The sequence below is a fragment of the Cornus florida genome, unplaced genomic scaffold (assembly GCF_030987335.1).
Source record: "Cornus florida cultivar Cherokee Brave unplaced genomic scaffold, ASM3098733v1 CherokeeBrave_3.0.0_Hap2_Chr07, whole genome shotgun sequence".
In the NCBI taxonomy this organism is placed as follows: domain Eukaryota; kingdom Viridiplantae; phylum Streptophyta; class Magnoliopsida; order Cornales; family Cornaceae; genus Cornus; species Cornus florida.
In genome coordinates, this window is record NW_026775577.1 from 45,346,728 (window position 1) to 45,357,693 (window position 10,966).

Below are 10,966 nucleotides of genomic sequence, written 5' to 3' on the forward strand. Positions count from 1 at the left end.
CGGAGTCGTTTGTCGAGCCAAACTCGAGCTCATTTTTTAGACTCGTTTAGTAAATGAGCCGAGCTTAAACAATGTTAAGCTCGGTTCGTGAGCTCGGTTCGTGAGCTCGTGAACTGGCTCATTTATATATAAAATAAAATAAATTTAAATTATAATATTTAAAAACTCAACCATATATAGAAGTGTAGACCTAATTCATAATATTTCATTGGCCAATTAGTAAACCCAGTTAACAAATAAAGTCTATTTAATTAACTAACCCCGCCCAAATCATATTCTCATCTATGCCATTGAATATTATGTCATGTTAAAGCGCAAATACTGCCACAAATCGCAATACGTTTCTGCAACAACACAGAATCCGAGATGGGTGATTAATTGGTGAACTGTGAAGTCGATTTGAAGGAGATTGGTGGCTAATTTTTTCTTGGGTTGTTGATTAATTTGATAGTATATAAATACACATATACACGTGCATACACATGACCGCATAATACATATATACGCACATACATTCAAGCAGGAGCCAAACTCGAGCTTAAGAAAAAATTACCGAGCTGAACTCGAGCCTGGCTAGACCGAGTCCGAGTCGAACCCAGAAGCTCTCTGGCATAGCAAGCCCGAACAATCGAAAGCTCGGCTCATCTCGTCTCGTCTCGATTCAATTCATTTGTAGCCCAAGTGTGTTACACTTCCACCATTCATATTACATACATATATACACACACATTTTCACCTCTTGCACACACAAATCAAATCCTTGCTTGATACACTCAACACACTGAGCACTAATCATGAAAGTACTGAAATGCATTTTCTCCTAGACTCCTAACACACAAACACACACTATCACTTTTATGACTTCATAAGATGGAGTGTGGATCCCATACTCACAACATATGTTCTACGGAGTATTTATTTATAGAATTACTCTAATGTAAACGTTTGGGATATCAGCACAACTTTATGAGACCATGGATTGTACAACGATCTGTTACCTAATGATTTGAGTTTCAAGTACTTGGCTGCTCTGCCGGCTGCGCTTGAATAACATCCTCTTCCTTGTTTGGAGCTGAATTTTCCTCCTCCACTTTATAGAAATATATTCCTGGAACACAAATGTAGATCAATAGGTTCCCAACAGAGAGGAGAACTAACGTAAGGTAATAATGATCCAAATGGTTCGTATTTAAGGTGTCTAAAAATGAAGATAAAGGGTATGCTGATGAATTTTCCAATGCCCAGTACACATTCGGTGAAGGGCGGCCCATAGCTTCTCATGGATTCAGCAACTTGACCATAAAAGAAAACTTGAAGCCCCACCAGCGCAAGTCCTTCCATAGCTCCCAACAAACAGTACTGTGGAGCTAACCAAAGGATGCTCATTTGCCCAGTTGAATCATGCAATCTCTGAAGCTCAACCTGCCAAGCAGTGATGCAACATAATATTAAACAGACCATCCCACAACCAATTCTCACAAGCGTAGCAAGGTGTTTCCCTCCTTCACCCAAGTGCTTTGATATTAATAAGTCCCACAGAAACGGGACTGTGAAGCTCGAGAAGGACCTCATCAGAAAGAAAATATTCATTGGAACAACGAATCCATCCCCAATTTTATCATTCAAGTTGGCAGCTTGGTCAATGAAAAAAGTATTCCCTGTTGCGGCCACTAGACTATAAACATAGAAGGGTATCCACATAGGAGCCGTTCTAAATAAAAGTTTTACTTCCTTTACTTGTGCAACTGTGAAAACCCTTCTTGTAATTTCTTGTTCTTCTGGACTAAGAGAGGACTTCTCCACAATGGCAGCTTTGTCTAACAGCCTGCTATCAACCAATAAGGCTTTTGTTAATTAATTACCACACACGTATATTTTGGGGAGACACAGAGAAATTAAGAAAGCACTACGCCTACCTTAAGAATCGAACGCGAGGAAACAATGGCAATTGATTGCTGTCATTCCTGTAGAATTGCGTCGACTCAAGGGGGTAGTCCAGGTGGCATTTCATAATTGCTGCCTTAAGAACACGAAAAACAAGAGTAAGGGGGCTGCCCGTGGCTTTTTTGCAATAGTATAAGGAGAAGGCCCACCAGTTGCAATATTCTAAGGAGAAGCCCATCCAGTTGCAATAGTATAAGGAGAAGCCCAACCAGAGCAGCAGATATGCGATCACCATTGCAATTAGTGATGCGTGGAACTTAACTTTCCATTCAGTATCTGATAAAATCGCAAATGTAGCTGTGGTAGCACCTGAGAACCGCGCGACGCGCCACCAGACACTTGCACGGGCCTCTACCCGTTCCTCATCTATACTTGGCTTTGGCTCAAGCTCGCTTAATTGATCAGCAAGAAATGCTTTTAGAACCGGTTCGTGTCCTGCACTACCTACAGCTACTAGCGCCATTGCCACAAAGAACAACATTATTTGAGTTCCAAACAACCTCATTAGCAACAATCCCTACAAAAATGATGATGGTTAGATTTTATAGTACAACAGTACAATACACAACCAAAGTAATATGCTGCATCTTATTCTTACATTCTCAGTAGAAATTATTAGATGGTTCTGGTGCATTTGACACTTAGTGGACTAATTTAATGAAAACTCTCCGATCACAAAACTTTATAATTTATTAATACACCCTTCTAGAGTCATTTTCTCAATTCAAGAGTCTGTATTTAATTGATCCACCAAGTATTAATGGACCAAGACTACTTAATAATTTCTCAATTCTCAGACTCAATCTTGCCGACTCTGTCAACATCATTGGACCTCAATCGCCTCCGGTAACATAATAACAAAATTGGGTAAATACTTTAGAGCCATGTCACTATGTAGCACTATATATTTTTTTTTGGAGAAGTTTGTTATTTTTTGTTTTTGTGCTCCATCCATCCTCTCACATTCCTTACTATATTATTTTATTGTTTTTTAAAATTTGTGTCACTCATCAATCACTTTAGTTTTAAAAATAAAGGACAAATTACACAAATCACTCACGAGATTTTTATATTGTGCATGTAGATAAAAATTATAGTAATATTACACAAATGTCTATATTAACCGTTTGACCACAAAAAACTAATATAAATTTACATTTTTGACCTTAAAATTAAAGCATTTATTTTTAATATTTCAATTTTTTTTTTTTTGTACAATACTTTCTACATATTAATGATCACAGCGAAAATGATTTTAGTTTCTTTGACTTTTGATTTTGGAACTCTTCTTATGGGTCTTAATAGTTGAGTATGAACTCATCAATAATACCTTAAGGCATAGTCTTACAGTCATATTTGTTTCTTGTTCTGTTTATTTGTTAGGACGTAAAATATTTTTTTAATTTTTTTTTTTTATTTTCAAGTAAAAAATATATATATTTTTATTTTTTCAGTATTTGACAAAGGCATAGATAGAGATTGAAGTCGAACCTATACGAAAAATTTATGAGTAAATTAATTTTTAAAATATTAAAAATAAATGATTTAATTTTAAAGTTAAAAGTATAAATTTATATTATTTTTTGTAACCAAACGGTCAATATAAATCTTTGTGTAATATTGTTATAACTTCTATCTACATGCACATTATAAAAATTTTATAGATAATTTGTGTAATTTGCCCAAAAATAAAAATAAAAGAAACAAACAAGAGTCCTTGGTCAATGATATCAGTCAATTAAACGACAAGCAAATTTGCGGGCCACACTACTCTTTTTACTCTTTCATTTATCTTCTGGAAAGTTTCTTCAATTTACCATTCCTTTTAGATAGGGATAAAGACCCAAAAAAGTGGTTGATGTGGCGGCTTGTAATCTCTTATGTCCAATAAAAACTTGCCAAGTCATCATATCTTAATCCAATAATTTTGCTGACATAGAAACAAAAAAAAAAAAAAAAAAAAAAAAATTCCCTCAACACACAGGTAATCAAAGAGACGTGTGCCCCACCTTCTCTCCCTGCCTCGTGCACAGGTAACACACTACTGGTTGTGTCAAAGTGGGCTCAGAGAACGACAGGTGGGCTCGGAAGGACTAGCTGTGAAGCATCAAGAAAATAAATATCTTGATATTGCCTTCTCACCTCTGGGATCTATGTCTTGTAGGTCTAATGGCTTCGCCTTCAACTGGTTCTCAGCTACGGTCCGTCCTTCTCTTTCTTCCTATCGCCTATGCGTCTGCTGTCAAGATCCTTCTAATGGCCGGATAAGAAAGAGATCTCGGTTTTGGTGGCGGATATTTTAAGAAAAATTAAGATAAAGTTTTTTTTTTTTTCATTTTTTGATAAGTGAATAAAAGGAACATTTTACATGTCTTTTATTTATAGTAATTAATTTATTCAACTGTAGTGAGAGTATTATTGATATTTTATATTACAGAAGCATCTATTTGTACCAAATTAATAATACAGGGAAATTTTTTACCACACAAGTACCATTTTGCACTATAAGGATATTAGAGGGGTTTTTTTTTACACTTAACCCTTAAAAAAAAAAAACTCCTAATTAATGTTCCAACACCTCAATATCTTAATTATATTTCATTAAGTGACTATAATAACTTTCTTATTGAATTAGGTATACTTAATCTATTTTTCTTACATAAATAATAAATTATGAAAAAAGTTATAATAATCCGATAGCATATTCTTCACTAAATTTGCATAAATTTACCTTTACTTTTTAAAATTAAAATAAAAATTTTATGTACAAAATTTTTAAAACAATTTAAGTAATTTTATTTATTTTTCATGACTATATTGCATAAAAAAGAAGGTATTTTTTATTTAAGCAATTTATTAATTTTCTATTAATACATTATATATTTAATAAAAAAGAATGTGTGTATATATATATATATATATATATATATATATTTGCTATAAAAAATTTCAATTAAGTATAATAAGTTTTATTATAAATAGTAAAGTTTTAATAATAAGTTAATCATTTTAGAAAATAGTAGCTATAATTTTTTTTTTCTACTTCTATGATAAATTGATACTAATAAAAAAAAAATTAAGGTAAATGGTTAATTTTTAGATAATAAAAATAATTTAATAGAGATGACAAATTTAATGAAAAGGGGTAAATTAGTCTTTTGTTATGAATGTGTCCTTAATTAATTGCAACAAATCAATAGTTCATGTATTATTTACAAGTCTTTTGTTATGAATGTGTCCTTAATTAATTGCAACAAATCAATAGTTCATGTATTATTTACAAGGGTAAATTACACTGATCTTCCTTGATGTTTCGTCATTATACATTGACCTTCCTTCTTATTTGCCAAATAACACTGACCTCCCTCGAAGTTTATATACTGATAACACAAACCTCCCCTACCATTAAACAACTAACAGTTTATGCTTATATTCATCAGAAAAAATCAATACAAAGACAATTTTACCCTTCTAATGCCTGAAATGACATTTTTAACCTCAATAATCACTGCAAATTTACAATAATATCCTTGACTTATAAACTCAAAAGGACAATGGTGCCCTTAGACACACACAGACACACACATCAATCTCATCCAATACATATACACACACACACACACACACATATATATATATATATATATATACATATACACACACATATATATCTATCTATATATATACACACGGTGGCTGCGAATAGCGAATCAGGGTTCGACAAGCTTCAGTTTAGAGAGATTCTGGTGAAGGTAGTTTAACAAATTTCAACTTTTTTGGGGTTGCAAAGGGCGAATTAGGGTTCGACGAGCTTTAGTTTAGAGAGATTCCGACGAAGATAGTTTAACAAATTTCAACTTTTTGGTTTAAGCACCAAATTCTTTTCCCCTAAGCATCCATCAGCTAACAATAGAAGGATTATACCTCAAATCTCCCCGGCTCAAAGCCATCCACGTTTGCTCATTCATCCCCACCTCAAAAATAACCTAGATATATAGCATCACCAAAAACTCAACCATATCCTTTACCTCCCAATCATGAACAGTCTCTCAAACTGCACCCCAGATCAAACTCTCATCATCAAAATGATAACAGTAGGCAACTAACACATACTCTTCTTTTGATTTCTACATTAAAGATGACCATAAGCAAATTGAAATTTAAGTTGAATATGTTTGGATTCCTAAGCTATGTGCTCAGTGTAAGAAATTTGGACACACTACTGCCCAAAGTAATTTCCAGTTTTCTCTTATATTTTGAATTTATGTTAATTCATATAAAATTGAAAAAGTTGAAATTTGTTAAACCAACCAACATAGTGCAAGGATCCGGCCGTGATGCAAGCACTGAATTTAGCAAGGATGGGCCAGCGAGGACAAACCGCGACATGAAGAAATCACCGGCATGGAATAAAGAATCCATCGGCAAAGCTCACGATGGCGAATGGTAAAGCTCCATTGTGACGGCGAGCTCATAGTTTTGGTGTAAACCCATTTTAAGTCTGGCAAGTTGTCTTTCCAGTGCACTCCTCTCCGGCAACACTTCATGTAACGAGTAGACCCATTTCCTTGACGGCTGAGAAACCTATTTTCTCTCTCTATGAACAGATACAACTTTTGGGTTTTTTTTTTATTTTTTTATTTTTATTTTTTTTATCAAGATGCATAGCCTTCTCCGGGGTAGCGCATTTCTAAGGATGCTGTTAACACTTCATCATCGAGCACATCGCCGTCCATGCTCTTCTCCATTGACGTCACCCGTTTCTAGCAGTTGGGACAGAGGAGAGAGAGAGGGGGGGCTTGTCGGCAAGGCAATGCCGTGGGAAAGGAGAAGGAAAAAAAAAAATCTTAAAAAGTGTACTATTGGTAATTTACATCCATTATATTTTATATTTTTAATAATAAATTAATAAGTAAGGATAAATTTGTAATTTTACTCTTTCCCTTAAAAGCATCCATTGACAGGAGAGGTCAGTGTAATTTGACAAACAATAGGAAAGGTCTGTGTAGATTGACGAAACCTCATAAGGAGAAGTCAGTGTAATTTACCCTATTTACAAAAGTACAATGGTTTAGAAGAATTTTTTTTGTATTTTATCCTAAAGAATAGGGTAAAGAGCAATAAACTCCCCTGAACTTTCAAGCAAAAGCACAAAACCCCCTGAACTAAGTAATACCCCCTCAACTATTTAAAAAGTATAATTTCAGGACAAAATCTAAATTTGCCGGCACCTGAGCTAACCGGAAATGTTGAATTACAAAATTGCCCTTTAGTAACAACAAATGATATTGTGACAGCATAAATACCTTATCACCATTATTTTTGGACAAAAATATCCACATCATGTACTGCCACATCATTAATAATAGGGACATTTAAGTAATCTTATAATCCCAATCCCCTAATCTTCTCTCTACAAACCGCCGTCTTTCCTTTGAACCAGTCGTGGCGACACCACCACCATCACCACCAGCACAGATGCGGAGGTATCATTCCAACTATCCCCATAACCACCACCATCTCCACACCCCATAACGCCAGCGAGAATCACGGCTAACTCATGATATTTTGTCTCGAACTCGACTGGACAAATCAAACCATAATAATCACGAAATCAATGTCTGCGTGTCCTTTCCTAGCAGCCATAGCAATTGTTGTTGTATGAATCTTCGGAATCCTACGCCGCCATGAAGAGGAGGGATCCCACAACCCTTTATCACGCTCACTTTCTCTTTCTATCTGATGCAAAGTATTATTATTATTATTATTTTTTGATGGCATGTGGGTCACAATTGTCTTTAATCACTGAGAAGGAGTGTTCAAAGTATAACCCATAACTTTGGTATATACAGAAAGAGAATGGGAGGGTTAAAGCTGAAGGTGGAAAGGGTGGCTTCGGCTGGTCGGCAGGGAGACAATAAGGATTGGCCGGTTGTGGAGTAGCGGCAGATGCGGCGATGGACAGTGATGAGCTCTGGTGAGACAGACTTGGGACGATTTGCGGCAGCTCGCAGCACCGGCGAGGAACAGCTAGATGTTTCGGCAGTGGGCGACGGTGAGACAGATTTGGCGACTATTGGAGAGTCGGTGAGACAGAGATAACGACTGTTGGAGAGCCGGTGAGACAGACTTGGGACGATTCGGCAGTGGGTGGCGGCGAGCTTGATGACAGAGAAGAGCAGCGGTGTGATGATCGGTGGCAGGGATTGACGATGGCAGAGATGACAGCGGAGAGCTGTGGTGGTTAACGATGGTTAAGAAGACAGCTGTGATGTCCGGAGGTGACGAGACTAAGTTCGACCGTTGGACTTGCAGCGAGGTTGATGGGGCTCGCGGTCGGTCAGTGGTGCAGCAACGGTGAGCCCAAGGTTGAGGCTGAGTTCGGAGAACTCAGGTTCTGTTGTTGAATACGACTTCCATCTGAAATGGATGGCGGCGGCGATCTCGGCGAAGACTTGATTGGTGAGATCGGTGATGGTAGAAGTGGCAGGTAAGATTTTGATGGTGATGGCAGAGATCGGCTTTGGTGTCAAATGGGTGTGAACATGGGTGTGGCAGAGGAGATAGCAGAGAACTTCATCAATGTTGAGGAAGATGACAACGTTAATGCCGGCGAGCTTGAGCACGCACTTGACCAGTCGTTGTTGATGACAATGGCGACTTGTGAAGAAAATTAGGGTTAAACAAAGACGTTTTAATTTGGAATTTTTATTTATTTATTTTCTTAATAGTAATAAGGGTAACTCAGTCATTTTGAAATTATATATTGGGTCAGGTGATGAATAGGTGCTGGAATAGTGTCACCTGGTGTCTTTTTGTAGAAAAGGAAATAGATTAGGGGATTTATTGTAAAAATAGAAATTTGGGAGGTTTTTTGGGAGAGAGAGTAAAGTTCAAGGGGTTTATTGCCCTTTAGCCTAAAGAATATTAAAACACAAACAAAACTAACAAAACCAAGCCAAAGTACTTGCTCCAAATAATAATAATAATAAGAATAATAAGGGTTTAGTGCAAGTATACAAAAGGTGCAAAAAAAAAAAAAAAAAAAAAAAAAACCTACATTTTTTTTGGTGCAAAAAACCCCTAACCAAGCCATCTTGACCAAAATTTTTCTAAAAGTTCCAAAATTGCTCTTTGATTTCCATCGCCTTAGCATACATATATATAGACACAGGGCATACACATATCTATAAATCACCACCACCAATCACCCCGCCACCGGCGACCACCAATCTAATATATATATATATATATAAGACCCACACACACACACACACACACACACACACACATATATATATATATAACAGTAAAAAGTCAAAATTAATTTGATAACTCAGGCTTACAGTGTGCAGACGTGAACATTCTAAAGGCCTTCACGAACTAGAGCTTCAACAAGGTAGTGAACCTAGTTGTTTCAATCCAATCACCTTTGTGACAAAAACAAGAAGCTTTGAAGTGTCAACTGGTAGGGAGTTATTTCCCCAGTCATTTTAGTCAGTTTGTATTACTGATCCTAAACAAAACTGATCCACAAGGATAGGTTTGCTTGCCCGAAATAATGTTCTTATAAAATTCAGAAAAACTAAAGCTCGATCCTATATGTATACACGTACAGAAAGTGCTCGCCGGAATTAGTTCACTGCTATGGTAGTAGGAGGGCAATTTTGGGACTTTAATAAACATTTTGGTCAAAATGACTTATCAGGGGTTTTTTTGCACCAAAAGAAACAGTAATGGTTTTATTTATTTATTTTTTTTTTTTTTGCACCTTTTGCATATAATAGGTGTGTTGGTGTTTCTTGCACTTCGTCCTAATAATAATAATAATAAAACCAGCAAAAAATTTGACTACACCATGTACGTATAAACAAAGAAACTTACAAGGATATAAAAAGCAGTGGAGATGGCCACCATTTCAAAACGTCCAGTGTAGGCATCTGATATGTGAGCAAGAACAATTGTCAGCACTGATGATACACCGTCTCGAATATATATAATCGTTGTGGCTTTTGGAAGATATTCCATCTTCAAGTCTGTTGTTAAATAGGATATCAACACATTACTGAGAGCATATTCTACAAAGCCATGGCTGAAAACCAGACCTAAAAAAGAATACAAGAAGATTAACTGAGCAAATCAGGTCTAATAGGAAAATCAAACGTCTCTATGCAAAAACAACGTTCATAAAAATTACCAGAGATAAATATGGCAGCCCAGGATAAGACAACATAGTAATGGAACCATTTAATCGCCCCATGACCAAGATTTAGCAAGCAACTGCTGCTCATCTGTCAAAAAAAAAAAAAAAAAAAAAGTGTAAATGTGTGTCTTACCAAAGCAGGTATGGTCATATGGTCATGCGCTCAAACTATAACTGATAAATAAAATTGAAAGGACCAAAAGAAAGTGAACGTTGTTAATAACAACACAAAATGAGATAAACCCTAATTTATATACCTCATACAATTTTGGCATCTTAGCTTTTGAAAATGCAGGCCTAGAGCGAGTTGAGAAAGTAAAGCTCGGCAAGACTGAGATTTAAATACGAGAGGTTTTGAAGTAGTACTTAAAATAACGGAATCCAGAAAAATATATATATATATATATAAACAAAATACAGTAACAAGTCTTTGTCAAATTATCTACGAATAAAAAAAACAATATATATTTTTTAAAAGTAAGGAAGTCAACTCCAAGTCAATAATTATATATGACCAAAATAATGGAATCCAGAAATTATATATATATCTAAACATATATATAAACAAAATAACATGTCTTTGTTCAAAATATTTGGGAATAAAAAACAATATATATATATATATATATATATATATATATATATATATATATTTTCAAAGTAAGAAAGTTCACTCTAAGTCAATAATTATTGTAGAATACTTGGGTCCAACCAGTATTGTCCTTATTTATATGTATCTTATTCTACAGGCCCCTACCATTCACTCATGAGAGAAAAAGCAGTTCATAGACTTCGAGGTCTTTCTTTTTTGTCCCTTGA

At 35.5% G+C, this 10,966-nt stretch overlaps 1 protein-coding gene across 3 annotated transcripts; it reads right to left on the reverse strand.

Moving 5' to 3' along the window:
• Positions 1-538: 538 nt before the first annotated feature.
• LOC132267137 (protein NRT1/ PTR FAMILY 5.6-like) lies at positions 539-10,504 on the reverse strand. Of its 3 annotated transcripts, none has more exons than XM_059768204.1 (5): positions 10,405-10,504; positions 10,142-10,235; positions 9,829-9,980; positions 1,917-2,461; positions 539-1,828 (listed from the first exon to the last, which is right to left on the reverse strand). In XM_059768204.1, exons 1-5 carry the CDS (start codon positions 10,420-10,422, stop codon positions 1,093-1,095), a joined length of 1,545 nt encoding a protein of 514 aa, XP_059624187.1. In that variant the 5' UTR covers positions 10,423-10,504; the 3' UTR covers positions 539-1,092. The 3 variants fall into 3 exon arrangements, with proteins under 3 accessions (XP_059624187.1, XP_059624186.1, XP_059624185.1); XM_059768203.1 differs by having other exon boundaries at positions 539-1,825; positions 9,829-10,049; XM_059768202.1 differs by having other exon boundaries at positions 9,829-10,049.
• Between the last annotated feature and the right edge of the window lie 462 nt (positions 10,505-10,966).

Coding starts and splice junctions, on each gene's coding strand:
- LOC132267137 (XM_059768202.1), bottom strand. Junction 10,050..10,141: donor GGCTGCCATATTTATCTCTG/GTAATTTTTATG, acceptor ATTCTTTTTTAG/GTCTGGTTTTCAGCCATGGC. Junction 2,462..9,828: donor CCACTGCTTTTTATATCCTT/GTAAGTTTCTTT, acceptor TCATTTTTGTAG/GGATTGTTGCTAATGAGGTT.